The sequence below is a fragment of the Cryptomeria japonica genome, chromosome 10 (assembly GCF_030272615.1).
Source record: "Cryptomeria japonica chromosome 10, Sugi_1.0, whole genome shotgun sequence".
NCBI lineage: Eukaryota > Viridiplantae > Streptophyta > Pinopsida > Cupressales > Cupressaceae > Cryptomeria > Cryptomeria japonica.
The window spans coordinates 264,203,552-264,218,718 of record NC_081414.1 but is presented as its reverse complement, the minus strand read 5'-3'; the positions used below and the strand labels follow the sequence as shown (position 1 = coordinate 264,218,718).

The window sequence follows — 15,167 nt, the reverse complement described above, 5'->3', positions numbered from 1 at the left end:
CAATCAGGAGCATGGTAGCAAACATCTGGTCCTGTTGCTCATCTGTGATATTAGCGTCCTTGCAAAAGATGACCTTGATTCTATCCTCCAATTCCTGCAAATCCACATCTGTCTCAACTTCGATCCTCCTGCCAAGAATGATACGTAGTACCTCAAATACTTTGTCCTGGATCGGGTTGATCACCTCCTCAACATGGCTACATCTAGTACTGATGTCCTCAAAGAGAACTTCCTTCATCTGGAGTAAGGTTGACCACTGAAGTAAACTGTGAGGTCCTCCATCCATAATCTTTTCCTGCGCTAAGACCTTCCTCGATGTTTGTCTGATTACCTTCAAGACAGGAATGATAACCTCTTTGGTATGAGCAAAAGCAACTACTGTTATCATCAAATTGTGGATAATCTCAAGAACCTGGATAGGCCTATGAATAGTCTTCATCATCCTTGTTGTAAATTCTACGGCAACTGTATGAGATTTGTCCATCCAAGTACTCATACGCTGGACCATACTCCTGAATCTCTCTGCCTCACCAATTGATTGAAGGGGAAGTGCCTGTATGGGTGATCTTGCTGGATCCTGACGTCCTAAAGGTTGATTGAGATGGCTGAAATATGTTCTCCATGCACCAACCTCTCTCTCAAGCTTCCTATTCTTCTCCATTTCTTCCCTAAGCTTGTCTTTCAAGGCCTCAAATGAATCAGTGGCATCATCTAGTGTCTGCTCGGCTGTGGATGGACCTAGCTCAAATGTCTCTATATCATACTCCTCTGCTAAGATCTCACCTTCATACTTGTCCACTGCCGGTGTAGCTATCTGCAACTTTCTGGATCCAGTCTCATCTCTAATCATCTTGGACATCTTGGTAGCCTTCCTCTTTTCTGTCACTTCCTGGGAATGTCCGACAAGGCTCTCCAAGTCAATTACATTGTCTTCGTCTTCAATCACGATCACCTTAGTTAATCTTTCCTTCAACCAATCTGGGATGGCAGATCTTGTCTCTTTAACCTGTATTTCCTTGGGCAATTCTTCTTCTCTGGGAGGAGATGTTACTTCATTATCTTCCCCATCTTCATGCAACTCATTGTCTTGAAGAGATCCACCTGTTGCCTGTCCTTCTTTATCATTCTGTACCATTGACTCCATAGAATCTTCCACTTCAAGTGTCCTCTTCTCAGGTCGAGAAGATGTGCCAGATGAACGATCTCGGTTGGCCCCTTGCTTCTTCTTGGAAGATTCTCTCTTTTCAGGTCTCTCTTTCCTCTTCGAGCCTCTTGGATGGAGATCGCCTTCACTTGCACTTCGAAGGTTGCCTTCATTTGTATTTCTGGGATTAGGATTACCTTCGCTTACACTAGCTCCACCTTCGGCTGGTTTCTCTTCCAAAGTGAAAGTCATAGCTATGCCTTGCTCTCTCAACTTCTGATGCTGCACATCAACCCATCTGCGAGTACAAGACAAGACTGGAGCCATCAAAGCATCTAGATCCACGACCTCGGGCTCATTCCAATCTAACTTTACTGATTTGCTTTCTCGATCATAGGATGACTGGAGATGTCTGCCACTGTCCTGAGCTTGGTCGGCCACTCTGTAAATCTTGCATTTCCTGATGAAATCCAAAGGCAATCTAGAATGCATCTTTCTTTTCACTTCAAGATCGTCTAAGAGATTCATCATAAAATCTTCTATCTGAAATTCATGCTTAAACTTCCTACCGACTGTCTCCTCTATATATCCATGTGGATCAAAGCTTTCTCTCAAGGCAAAGGATGAAAAAGAATACAAAGCTAACTCCTTCTCTGCGTCATCCATGGCTAAAGCATTAGGACATACCTCAACTGAATTGCCTAAGATGATAGGTACAGGAACTCCATTTCCATGTCTGTGTCTGAATGCCTTCGCATAAGCTGCCAACTGTCTTGTTACCTCAAGTAACACTATTCTGTCTGTCGGATATCTCGGCAACATGTATGGAGGTGAAGGACATCCATGAACTCTGATATAAGTAAACTTCGGAAATTGGATAAACCAAGCACCGTACCTCTTTACTAGTTCCTGTGCATCCTGTGATAATCTGTTGTGAATCCCACCTTGCAACGTCCTCGTGATGTTCATCGTGAAGGTATCATTAACTAACTTGTAGTTGCTTCCCGGCGGATGATGCAAGTGGACATAGGAATCACAAACTCTGACCTCGCCGGGTCCTCTTCCAATCACTCCTCTGCGAGGTAGTCCTGCGTACTCAAAGCTCCTAATTAAGGCATATATGACGTATGAACTCATGTGGAAGGACTTGGTAGCCTTGAGTCTCCTCAACTGTACGTCCAAGCAATGGCTAATCATTCTGGCCCAATGAATTGTTCCTTTTCCCTGAACTATCACCTGGATAAAGTAGAACATCCACCTCTCAAAGTAGAAGGCTTGAGGAGCTCCTGTGACTCGGTTGAGCATTGTAATCAAATCTCTGTACTCCTCCTGGAAATCGATCCTATGTGGTGTGTTCGGTATCTTGCTCAGGCGAGGACGACTCTTGAGTAACCAGTTCTTGTTAATGATGCTTAGGCAAGCATCTGGATCATCTTCGTACATTGACCTGGCTCCTTCTATGCTCTTGTAGACCATATCTCTGTGCTCTGGAAGATGGAAAGCCTCACTTATAGCCTCTTCTGAAAGATAAGCTAAAGTGTTTCCTTCCTTGGACACGATTGTTCTGGATTGAGGATCATAATGACGAGCACACTTGATCATCAACTCATGGCATTGTACTGCTGGAGGGAAGCCAGCCGCCTTAATGATGCCACTTTCAATTATTCTCCGGGCGACAGGTGATGGCTTACCAATGCAGGGGACCTCTCGAAACTTCTTCGTGCTGAAGTTGCCCAAGTTGGTATCTCCAATGTTGCTCCATTTAGACACGATCTTGGTCTCCACTTCTTCGGTCTTTTGATCTTCCTTCATGAGAGCTGGACGACTGGTGGATACTCCCGCCTTCGGGGTCGCCATACCTACACAACATTTCATAATAAGTAACTAGATATTGCAATGCATAACATAGATTAGATTAAAGATTAGGAAACTTCATGATAAGTCCTTGAGTTATCATTTCCTAAAAACGATTGAGCTACTGAAATTCAAAATTTCAAAATTCAAAATTTGAAGCTATGACGATCAAAATTCAAAATTCAAAACAAGGGATCTTCGCCATACCTCACTTGAGAGTTTAACTCTAAAATGCAAAAAAGAAGAAAATCGCCTAGGCAAAACTCGAAATTTGGTGGCTTCAACGTGATCTCTCTCAAGCTAGCAACTTCGCCACCTTTGGGGGTCTTTGACGTAGTCTTGGCAAGTTCGCCTCACTTGAAACTAAGCTCACACTCCCCTTTGAAGATGATGTTCGCACCTTCCTGTAATGAAATTCGCACTTCTCCTTTATGAAATTCGCATACCTCTTTGTCTTCTCCAAATCGCATATGAATGAAAGTGAAATGATGATTTGAAAATGAAATTATCACCTTCCCTTTATAGGCGCTTACCTCATGTATTATCTTAGGCCGACTTTGCCAAAATAAAGAAATTAAAACGATTTTTAAATAAATAACAAGGGCCGACTTTTATAAAATATTTAAATCCAAGCGCTCCAATTTGATTTTTATTTAAAATAATAATTAATTCATTTAATGCCTTTGCAATTAATTAATTCGATTTTTAAAATAGGCAAAATTAATTAATTAAATATCCAAGCGCAATTTTTAAATGCTATCAATTTGATTTATCGATTTTTTTCTAGCATTTAATAAAATTTAAAAAAATTGTTTTAGCGCCAAAAATTAGGAGAAGGGAAAGATACAAACCCCATTGCTCTGGTCCCTGGGAGAGGGACAGGAGCGAATTATCCTTTTGACCTTGATTCTTGTGCCTTTGACGTTCGAAACCTCCATCTTCATGTTGAAACTGGCATTTTTGCTAAGAATTTCAAACTTGATTAACTTGGTTTTGTGGATGAGTTCCTTTTATGACCATTATCGCCCTGGTCCCTTGGTGAGGGACAGGAGCGAACTTTATGCTCTAGCCAACTTTTGCTATCTTTCAACCTTCGCTTCTTGTTCATTGTCTTCCAAACGATATCTTCGACCTTGTGTAACCTGGCTTTGTCATGATTTTGAAGGAAAAATGAGTGATTCAATGAAAATTGCCCTGGTCCTTGACTGAGGGACAGGAGCGAATTTGTCTCCTTGTTCAAATTGATCACCATTTGACGTTTGGTTTCCTCTCATATCATCTTCTCAAGATGCCTTAGACCTTGTGCAACCTTGTACGTCCTTGACTTGGAGTGATTTTTGAAGGAATTAGCCAGTATGATGATTATCGCCCTGGTCCCTGACTGAGGGACAGGAGCGAACTTGAGCATCCTGGGCTCAACCTTGTTTGTATCAACTTGCAATCGCTTTCACTATGAAGAATGAGGTCCTTTGATCTCTTTTGGCCACTTGAAACTTGATAAACCTTCAAAACTTAAGCCTTCATGAAGATTTCGCTCTGGTCCCTGGGAGAGGGACGGGAGCTACACTGAATTTCGCCCTGGTCCCTGACTGAGGGACAGGAGCGAACTTGGGCTTTTAGTGCAAAATCTTCATCATATTAACTTGTAATTGTCTTCAAAGTGCAAAACGATGCCTTTTACTCCCTTTCAAACATTTAAAATGTGAATGGCAACTTAAATTTGGCTTCATTTGAAAATTTCGCTCTGGTCCCTGCCTGAGGGACAGGAGCGAATTTAGACATTTTAGTGCAAATCCTTCATTTTGGCGATCTTCATAACTTCGTCCTTCGTCAAGACGCTTCAAAATGTCCTTGCCTCCTTGTATCCTGACTTGGAGTGGTTTGAACTTGAATGGAAGGCAAGATAATCATTATTTCGCCCTGGTCCCTGGCTGAGGGACAGGAGCGAATTTGCATTTTCAAGCTCAACTACACTTTGCCAACTGCCAAATTTATCTTCAATGGTCTCGTTATGTATCCTTTCATTCATCTTTGGCTTGAAATTTATTCAAACTTGCAAGAAATTGACCTAAGGCAAAAATTGCTCTGGTCCCTGACTGAGGGACAGGAGCGCCTAGGCCAATTTGAATCTCCTATTGATGTCTTGTAATCTTCAATTTGTATTCAACGGGTTCATTTCATCCTCCTTTCTTGCTTCAAACTCAAAACTTGCTCAATCTTCACCCAAATTTTGCCCTATGAGGAATTTCGCTCTGGTCCCTGAGAGAGGGACAGGAGCTACACTGAATTTCGCCCTGGTCCCTGACTGAGGGACAAGAGCGAACTTTGCATTTTTGGTCCGTTTTCCTTCACGAAGGCACTTCAAGTTATATTCAATTGATAAAACATATCTCCTTTGATCTCTTCAAATTGTCAAGTTGTTCAAATCCTGCAAGGACAAGGCAATATTTGATTTTGAGCTCCGGTCCTTCACTGAGGGACAGGAGCGATTTTTACTCCTGGGACATTTCCACGCTTGTGAAATTCTTCAAATTATATCCAACGGAAAGATTATGCCTCCCTTTATCACTTCCACTTTGAAATTCGTTTGGATCCTGCAAGGACAGTAAGATTTTTGAAAACGAGCTCCGGTCCTTCACTGAGGGACAGGAGCGATTTTGCTCCTACAGGCCAAAATATCATGATTTCGGGATTACAATCACTTCACAAGGCAAAAACAAGACCTTTCCAATACCCGGGATCAAATATCAAAATTTTCAAAATTTGGTCAAAATCATTCAATTGGACAAAATTCGCAATTTCATCACTCACACTTAGACAAATTTAGACTCTTCATTCAAAATTCCAATTGAAAATAGACCAACTCACTTAGCCTCTGGCGAATTCACCTTATTCAAAATTGCATCCTACGAAAGGAAGCTTGAAAAACTCTCAAGATTGACTGGATTTTGGCCTGAAAACGACAAAACAGAAACCCTAAGGCTTGACCCTTAATCCAGACAACTGACAAACTACCAAAACCCTAAAAAGCAGAGAAAAAGAACAGGCAAAACGAGCAAAAAGAAGGGGCCCCCATTTGCATGGGGCGATGTGTGAAATGGTCACAACAACTACCTATATAATATAATACAAAATTTCAACACCACTACGATAAACTAAGCCATTTTGTTCCACCTATATACCCTCAAGGTAGACATCATGAGGATTTAATATATCCTTTCAAAACTAAGACATTGTAATTAAGTTACATATCCTACCTAGGACTCAAAAGACCTTCCATGTACATGCTAGGGTGATCTACCACTTGGCTACCAGTTCATGCATGTGGGGATGTTCTACTGGTCTTCTTTGTGAGTAGAGCTTTTTGGTAGGTTCCTTGTTACAATTTAGGTGTGGCTCATTTCTCCAAGACCATGCTTGAGCCACATTTCGGTGCATAGGGCTCCTAGCCTGGCTTTGATGCTATGTTATTTGCCATGGACCAGCTAGGACTCAAATTCAAGACCTCTAATGTCCATGCTAAGGTGCTCTACAAGCTACTGGTCCTCTTTGTATGTGGGATTTTTGGTAGGTCCCTAAATCAGTTTGGGTGTGGCTCATTAGGTAGACAAATTTAAACTAATCATTGACTTTCTCATAGACAATATTTCTTTGAAAGTGAACTGGCTAATGTTGTAAATTCCATAAGTAGGAAGCTTTATGTTTTCCCTTGATTCACTAAAGTGGTTTTTTGAAAGGTCATTCTCTGTAGAGTATTCAACTCTCAAAGCATCTTGAATGGAAATTTAACCTTCACCAACCTACTTGATAAGTACGTTCAATTAAAATTAGACAAGGCAAGTTGAGAAAATAAATATCAAGATGAGGAACATGATGCATTTTTTTTATGGTGTTAACCACCAAAGATGACTTACAATGGAAGGGCATTTCAGCTACCTTGATTCTCTTATATCTAAGCATATCAGATTAACTTACAGAGAGCACTGGCTGGTGACCTTTTCTTGAAACAGTTTCTGTAGCTAAGGTAGTTGGCTTAGGTCAACAAGTGGTCCATATACGTGGAAATCCTGGTGATAATGTCAAAGCCAACAACAAGATGTGCATGGATACAATTGCATACCAAATCACAAGGTCCCTGACAAGAGCTATATAAAGCTGATTGACATCTTCAATGAGACATATACAAAAGAAATCAATGCTATCTCCAAAACCTTAAAGAAGATGACTTATGAATAAAGACTATGAAATATTGCCAATGGACTATGGAGTGTCTAATTGTACAATTTTTTTGAATCACAGATATGTGATAATTGGACTATGGAGTGTCCAATTCTACAATTTTCTTTTGAATCACAGATATGTGATAATGTTTAGATAAGTATGGCATGGAGAAATCTAACAAAAACATCATCTCCACCACTATCAAATACATGAGCATTAACAAAACCTATTCCACAAAGAAAACAGTAGTTGTTGCCATGTTTGGTTATTTTCTTGGTTTCTTGTTGGCCATATGCTTAGACATCAAAGCATATATATAAAAGGTATTCCCCTCCATTAGGTGGAAATTCTATCACACTTTGCCAGTCTACAATGGAAAGTTACTCCAGAATGATGTAGAATTTAATATGGGAGTGACTTATTACTCAAAAGTTCAAAATTTGGGCCATTAAATTAAGTTCTTAAAGCAAGTTAAGTGCTTAATACAAAAAAACACTATAGCAAGAACACTTGAGAAATTTTGGTGTTCTTTTGGTCAAGATCCTCAGCAATCCAACAATCGAAATTACAGGAGAGAGGCAGAATATGAATTCTTATGGAAAGTATCTTTCCCATAAGGCAAGAGGACAAGTCCTTCAAGTTTTCTTTTAAACAAAATACAATCACATGTTTCAAATATTAATAAATTCAAATGTTTGCAAAATATTTAAAAAGATGTCAAATGACTGAAATTGACTTTGTAAGCATTGTACGTTGAATGTTACTATCTTAAATGAGCATTGTTGTGTCATTTGAAATATAAAACAACTATAAAGAATTCTGAAAAAAGAAGATTCTTAAGTTTAACAAAAACAAAGAGCAGAAAATCACAATAGAAGCAGAATCAATCAGTTACCCATTTGTACAAATTCCAGAATCCAGTCTTCCTATCTGTAACAAAGAAAAGTTCTCCTGCAATACATAAAGAAAGTTACTAAAATAAAGCGATTTATATAGAGATGGCTAAAGAGTTCAAACAGTACAGTGACATCTTCAGATCTCTTTCCCATTAAAAACTAAACAGTGTAATAAGGGGCTAATTATCCAATCCTAACAGGAAAAAATATCGAAGATAATACACAGTTCTTTAAAATCAAACGGCTATAAGGACATACAGTTCTTCACAATGATTGAATTGTTTCCAATTCTTCCAAACTGATCAAAAGAGGTAATTATTTATGATAACCTATGTTTAGGCATAACAGTGAGTCAATCCAAGACCAGGGACTACAGAAATTGGAATAAAACATTCTTCACCAATGAATACTTATATTTCATTAATGGGAAATGTGAATATAGTTCAACTTCCAGGAGACCATATCTCTTCTTTAATATTGAAAAGTAGACTGCATTATACTGATGATGCATTGCTCATTTATTGCACACAAATAATCAAAATTAAATCATCTCATATATTTCAAAATTCTCCTCTCTCAAACTTCTAATATAAATGAATTAAGGTTAATAATGAATTTATAATATTACATTGAAAATATCAAACATACACCAAAATATATGAAATTGAGGAACCACTGCTGAACTCAGTCAACTGCATTTACTTTTAAATTGATTGGAAAGCAGATTTTATAGTCTTTGTAAGATAAATATGACATGCTAGTTAAATTCCCTATGGGTGTGCAAGTACGTGGCAATTTAATAGAATCTTTTATTGTAGTTTTCTGGGAGGTTATGTTGCACCATGACTGTGTTTCTAGGGAGATGCAGATTTTATGATTGTGAAGTTGTCACAAGCTACCCTCCACAAAATCCTTAATATAAATATAAGAAATGAAGGGGCCTTTGAACCAAATCTTAGGTTGCCTTGTTATGTGCTGTATATCCATGATGCAAATACTGTCAACACAACTAATATGTTAAGTCTTTAACACCAGGCTTGGTGTAATGACTGATAGGAGCTTGCTTGAGATCAATAGCAAGACACGCTCCAATAAGCCAAAGTAAATACCTGCAATAATATTTCTATGCATAAATGTGCACAATGTTCTTTATTGATAACATTGGAATTACCCTTAGTGTTCATAATTACGATGAACATTGACTGCTAGTCTCACAAGGTAGTAGTGCTGAAACAAATCTCAAAGGACATATTGCCCCAGTGCATGCGTCATTAACAACCATATCATATTCTCATATTGCCCCAACACATGTATCACTAACAACCATTTCATATTCTCATCTTCAAATCTAAAAGATGATAGTATAATTTGTGCATTGATTTCATTCCTAAATCATTTCATCCTACAGGGATACGAAGAACATCTGAATTTTTTATGTAAAGTGAAAAATAACTGGTTTTTGCAGCTTAAATCATGACACCATGTATATGGATAATGCTTAACTGTAAAAATACCTTTTTCTATGCTCATTTATTCTTATTATAGAACAACAGTACCTTGTGGTGACCACTTTGGTTCGGTAGGGGATTCTATCAAATTTGGATCATTTCCAGCAATGCAGACCCGTTTGTCAATCTTGCTACAAAAAAATTCAAAAAATAGATAACATTGAAAGTTCATTAAAATCACATTGTGTGACATTTGCAACAGAAACAAGCTCCATAAAGACAAGAAGAAACTCTATCCCGTATTGTTATGTTTTTAGTATGTACAAGATCAATTGAGCACTCACCCAGCTTCAGATAGATAGCCAACCCAAAGTTCTGCTTTGTCCCAGGGCATGTTTGGGTGACTCCATTGAATCCATGCCATCCTTCTCCCATCCGGTGTCAAACGGGGGAAAGCATAAAAATCACTACCACTGACCAACATAGTTGGCTCTAAGCATGCAAAATAATCAATAAGTCACAATGTCAGGAGAATTCAGATTTCCAAATTATGAAAACATTTTTCTATTGGACTACCAAATCCATACTAATATCCTTGATTGCATAAACATACACCAGACATTAATTAGACTTTCCATTGGAAACTATCCCTAATTTTAATACAAACCTTAGCAAAGTAAGGGATATCTGACATATTTAGATATATACCTTTAATTTGATCCCCACTAAGCTCCACAGAAACTATTGTTGCTGATGGATTTGTCTTGCTTTCACGATGATCTGCCCACAAACAGAACATGCAACTAAAAGAACACATGAATCATCCATGGCATTACCCAAATGAATTTCTTTTAAAACTACCATAAGCTATTGAGTAGCTAACCTTCTCTTACAGTTATATAACGGTCCAAATGCAGATCCACCAATCCATCCGCATAACGTACAATAGGCCCTCCATAATCTGGTGTAAGTGGAACTGGATCACAATCTGCAAATATGGCAAGTACCAAATATTACCACATATTGAAGCTACATAGATACATTTTATAAGGTACAGGGGAAAAAGTCAAACTCCTTGATACCAGATCATTTAAAATGTGAAAAATGACATATTTAGAAGCTCATGTGATAAACAATTTGCTTGCTTAATGTTGATGAATAGAAAATATACTTTATGAATCAGCTAAGGTTAGTGTGTGTATTTTATTCAACAGTTTAGAGTCCACAAAGAACCAAGCATGCAACACGCAGCACATGCAAAATACAAGAAAATTAACTAGTGCCACCAAGCCTCCAAATTCTTGCAAAATTAAGCAGGGAAAACCTCCTACTACATCAGTCAAAGGCTTTGGCAATATCTAATTTGATAATTACAACTAGGTCAATATAACAATGCAATAATTGAAAGCTTTCTTGGAGAATGGTAATATTATATGCATTGTTTCTTTGAGTTTTGAGGACAGGGAGACGGGTACATGGAGATGTGGTTTTGGTAACAGCAAAGTTTTCCAAATTTTGGGGTTAGCAAGGGGTGGCTATTAAAAAAATTATTATCATTTATGTAAACAATATGAGTAAAAGAAGCTGACATTTATACAAAGTGCTAAATAAGATTCACAATTTGACAATGGATTGATCTAAAGATCAACAACAAGAATCTATAGTATAATATGTGGCTCCACAAGCTCTGCATCCTACCACATTGTTGGACTCTCCTTGAATTCAATCATCTTATGATCCAATGAGACATAAAGCACCATATATGGCCACAAACTTCACTTCTCTCATAGAGGGTAAGTATGTTCCTCTTGATAGAGGTGATTAAGCTACATGAAGACAATTTCCTTTAAGAAGTAGATGAATTACAAACTTGTGATAAGAGTTGAATGGCTAGTGTGTGTATCAATGACAGAGCCTCATACAAATGCCACCATTCAATTGGGATCTCTTCTACCAAACTTTTTGCTATCTTTGTCAAACCCATGTTGCCTATGAATTTGGAAGATTTAGTCCACTCATTGGAACGCTAGTTGGTAGACTTTGACTCAGCAAAAACTCAACAAACTCAAAGTTTGTGACTTAAAAATTGCTTAAATTTCTTTAAAAACACATTTTTTTCTGCAAAACACAATGACAATGTACTCAATGAGTACAAAAGTGTTTTCTATTAAATTTGATACATTTGAATACAAATTGAGTACAAAATTACATCATCATGAGGAATCTTGATACAATAGTTAGCAAGCAACTATTATGAATTTATGATGATTGCCTTTGAAAATCATCATCATAATTCATAAACTGTATATTACAATATATTACAGCTTCTTCCCTGATCTAGTGAAAACTTGGGGAGAGGTTCTAATCTGTGCACTCCACTAGACTCCTTGCTCAACATAGAAGGCTATGTTTGTGCCTCCGGCTCGACCTCCATCCTATTGCTAGATGGCGATGACTACTCTACTTCATCAATGTGATCCAATGACCATAGTAATTCCTTCTGCTACAAGCACATCCTCCATTGCTTACCTCTCAAAATCAAGAATCTCGTCTACAGCAAACAATGGAGCCTCCTCATCCCATCCTATCCAATCACTATAAGGATCAATGTAATCCAAATCAATGACCTCTAATTTGTCTTCTACCTTTCTTGTGCAAAGCCAAAGTTTGTGTTCTACAAGAGGTCAATGAAGCATTTTTAAGTTGATTTTTTCCACTTCTTCACGTGAATGGCCTCAATAAAGCTCTAATAAGATATTTAAGAGTTAGTACCACGATCAAGAACCTATTTAAGCATATTTGTACCACGATCAAGAACCTATAGAATAAGATATTTAAGAGTTAGTAAGAAAACCATATTTAATCAATAGTTGTAAATTTGAAATTATAATTTCAAGATACATGTAAATACTCCAATTTTTGTTACCAAGTGATTGAGTGATTCTTCCTTAGATAGCTAGTGCAAAAGAAAAAGAGCTTCCCTCTACTACTACTATAAATTTGCAATTCCTCAATAATGAGTTCTCTCACCTCAACCTTGGGTGTCATCCTCTAAATGCATGTCATGAGGCCCTCCATAAACTATCCATTAGGATAGACAAAGCTATCCGAATAGAAAGTACCCAACTACATAAATATGTTGGTGGAGTTGATCATTCCACCCTCAATAAATGATTCACCCAAATGGAATCAAATTTAAGTTTGTCCCCTTGTAATAATTTGGATGGACTCTTTGATCATATCCATGGCCTCAATAATGTACATTATTGGGTTTTGATCCCCATCTGCTAGGCAAAAAACTCTAACCAAAGAATCTAGCACCTACAAATACAAATTAAAGTTGTAAATTTAAAACGAAAGCAAATACCAATGAACCACAAGGAAATGACCTCCTCCCAAAATATCAACGTTCCTAGATTGTCCCAAGGAGGGGGCACCCATGTGTCTCCCACGATAGCCAAAGCCAAAAAGAAAAAAAAAAAAGAAATCTTAAATTTTTCGTCAAAACCGATGCCAAGGTTGAACCCTAATGGCCAGTGAGCCCCATCAATACCCCCCAAACTATATGAAACACTGCAAAATCTTAATTTTTAGTCACAAATTCATTATTAAAATAACATTGTAATATTGATATAATGGTCATCTTAGTCATTTAGTTAGTATTTAGAAACTTTTGTTTGTCTTTTGTTTTTTGTCTTTTGTCTTTAGTCAATTTTAGGAAGTTTCCTTCCTGTCTTTTGTTTTTCTATTCTCAATTGTTTCCATTATGGAAAGATCGTCTTGTAATATTTTATATAAGGAGTATTCCTCTCCTTAATCAATTAAAATCTTTAATTATCATTTCATGGTATCAGAGCTTAGGTTCTTTTTGGTGAGTTTTTTTAGCAAAAAGATTCATGGGTTTTCTGATTTTTTTCCACAAAAAGTCATGGAACGACTTTGCTTGATTTTTCCACAAAAATCAAGGAATTTTTATTTTTGTTTACTATTCATGATGGCCATGAGTAAATTTTTTGAATATACCAAGTGGTTTTGTACGGTTTTCTCCTCAAAAACCGTGGATGAGTTTTTTTTATTTTTCTTCACAAAAAATCATGGAGGGTTTTGCACAATTTTTTCTTCAAAAATCATGGTTTTTCTATTCGTTTTTTGCACAAATTTTTAACCCAAAAATCGTGGGTTCTTTCTCTTTGGAGGATTTCCTAATTTCTTTCCACAAAAAAACATGGTATTATTGTTTTTTGGGTGTTTTGATTTATTTCCAAAAAAAATCATGATGGGTTTCTTGTGCAAGTTTTCAGAAGTTGATCTCGGTGTCTCTAGATAAAGGGGGGGATAGCTTTGTTACCCAATATCATGTTGGAAGGATTGTGATAAACTTGGTCATATCCAAAAGTTCTACAAAACCAAGGAAAGTCTCAACAGCAAGCTCATGTCGCAAAGCATTTTGAGGAGAAGGGGGCAGCCTTTTATGTATTCGAGGCCAAATGACCTACAGATTATGTCACATCTTCTATACAGTAGTTAGTAGAATGACCATTAAGGGAGACTATTAAAATAAAATTGTAATTTTGATATAATGGTCATCTTAGTCATTTAGTTAGTATTTAGAAACTTCCATTTATGTCTTTTGTCTTTAGCTAGTTTTAAAAAGTTTCCTTTCTGTCTTTCATGTTTCTATTCTTGATCGTTTCTATTATGGAAATATCGTCTTGATCATTTCATTCATTTCACAAGTGGAGTGAAAGAGTGTGATTGAAGTACAACAAGTGCAAGAGGGGTGAGACTTAGCAAGAAGAGGAAGAAGAGGGACTCTACTCCAAGTTGGAAGGATTTTTCAAGCATAAGGTACGATTCATAACTGTTTTATGAATTTTTTTAATTTTTTTATTAGTTTCATATTCAAATTTTATTTTATTCATAATTTTATAGACATGGGTGCAAGTATATATTCATTGTTTATTGTTCCTATTGTCATCACCAGTGAACATTGAAAATTTATTTTGTCAAACTAGGCTGAAACTTTTGTGTATCTGTTGGTTGAAAATTTTGTACACTTGGGGAAATATACAAAATTGTGGTTTCAACCACAGCACACGAGTAAAAACTCTCCTAATTAAGGGAAGGCTCCCCCTATCTAACTACAACTTGGAAAATAAAATGGGATGGGACAGCAATCTTTCTTCTTTTTTCAAGAAAGACAATATCCTTTTCTCTTCACAGAAAAGGATAGTGTGAGATTTTGCCAAGATCAAGAGGCAATGGAAAGCACAAATAAGAGAGAACAAAATATTGATAAGAATAAACTGTATTCTATCAAGAGAAAATACTGATCAACTGGATCATCAATCGATGTTGTTTATACAATGAATATGAGCCTTCTTATTTAGGCAAGGCTATATGGATATGTGAGCACACACACATGACATGTGGCTCAATAAGAAACAAGGGTAGGTAGGAAATAGGTGTGGGTGGGTAGGAGAAACAATATAATATTCCAGATGAGGTGGATCACCCACTGAATGTGGAGTGTAACAAAATCACACCATAAAAGGTGGAAATTCTCCTACACACACTATCCCAATGTGGCACAAACACCCAAGT

General features: G+C 37.2%; 1 protein-coding gene across 3 annotated transcripts in view; it reads right to left on the bottom strand.

The window, feature by feature from the left end:
- LOC131039129 (uncharacterized) overlaps nucleotides 1-15,167 on the bottom strand; it is a 217,834-nt gene that overhangs the window by 159,782 nt on the left and 42,885 nt on the right. For all 3 annotated transcript variants that reach the window (XM_059213016.1, XM_057971782.2, XM_059213015.1), the window contains exons 3-7: nucleotides 10,447-10,551; nucleotides 10,272-10,343; nucleotides 9,908-10,055; nucleotides 9,672-9,754; nucleotides 8,115-8,170 (exon numbers count right to left, since the gene is read on the bottom strand). In XM_059213016.1, coding sequence (XP_059068999.1) covers nucleotides 8,115-8,170; nucleotides 9,672-9,754; nucleotides 9,908-10,055; nucleotides 10,272-10,343; nucleotides 10,447-10,551 — 464 coding nt within the window. The remainder of the gene's footprint in view (nucleotides 1-8,114; nucleotides 8,171-9,671; nucleotides 9,755-9,907; nucleotides 10,056-10,271; nucleotides 10,344-10,446; nucleotides 10,552-15,167) is intronic.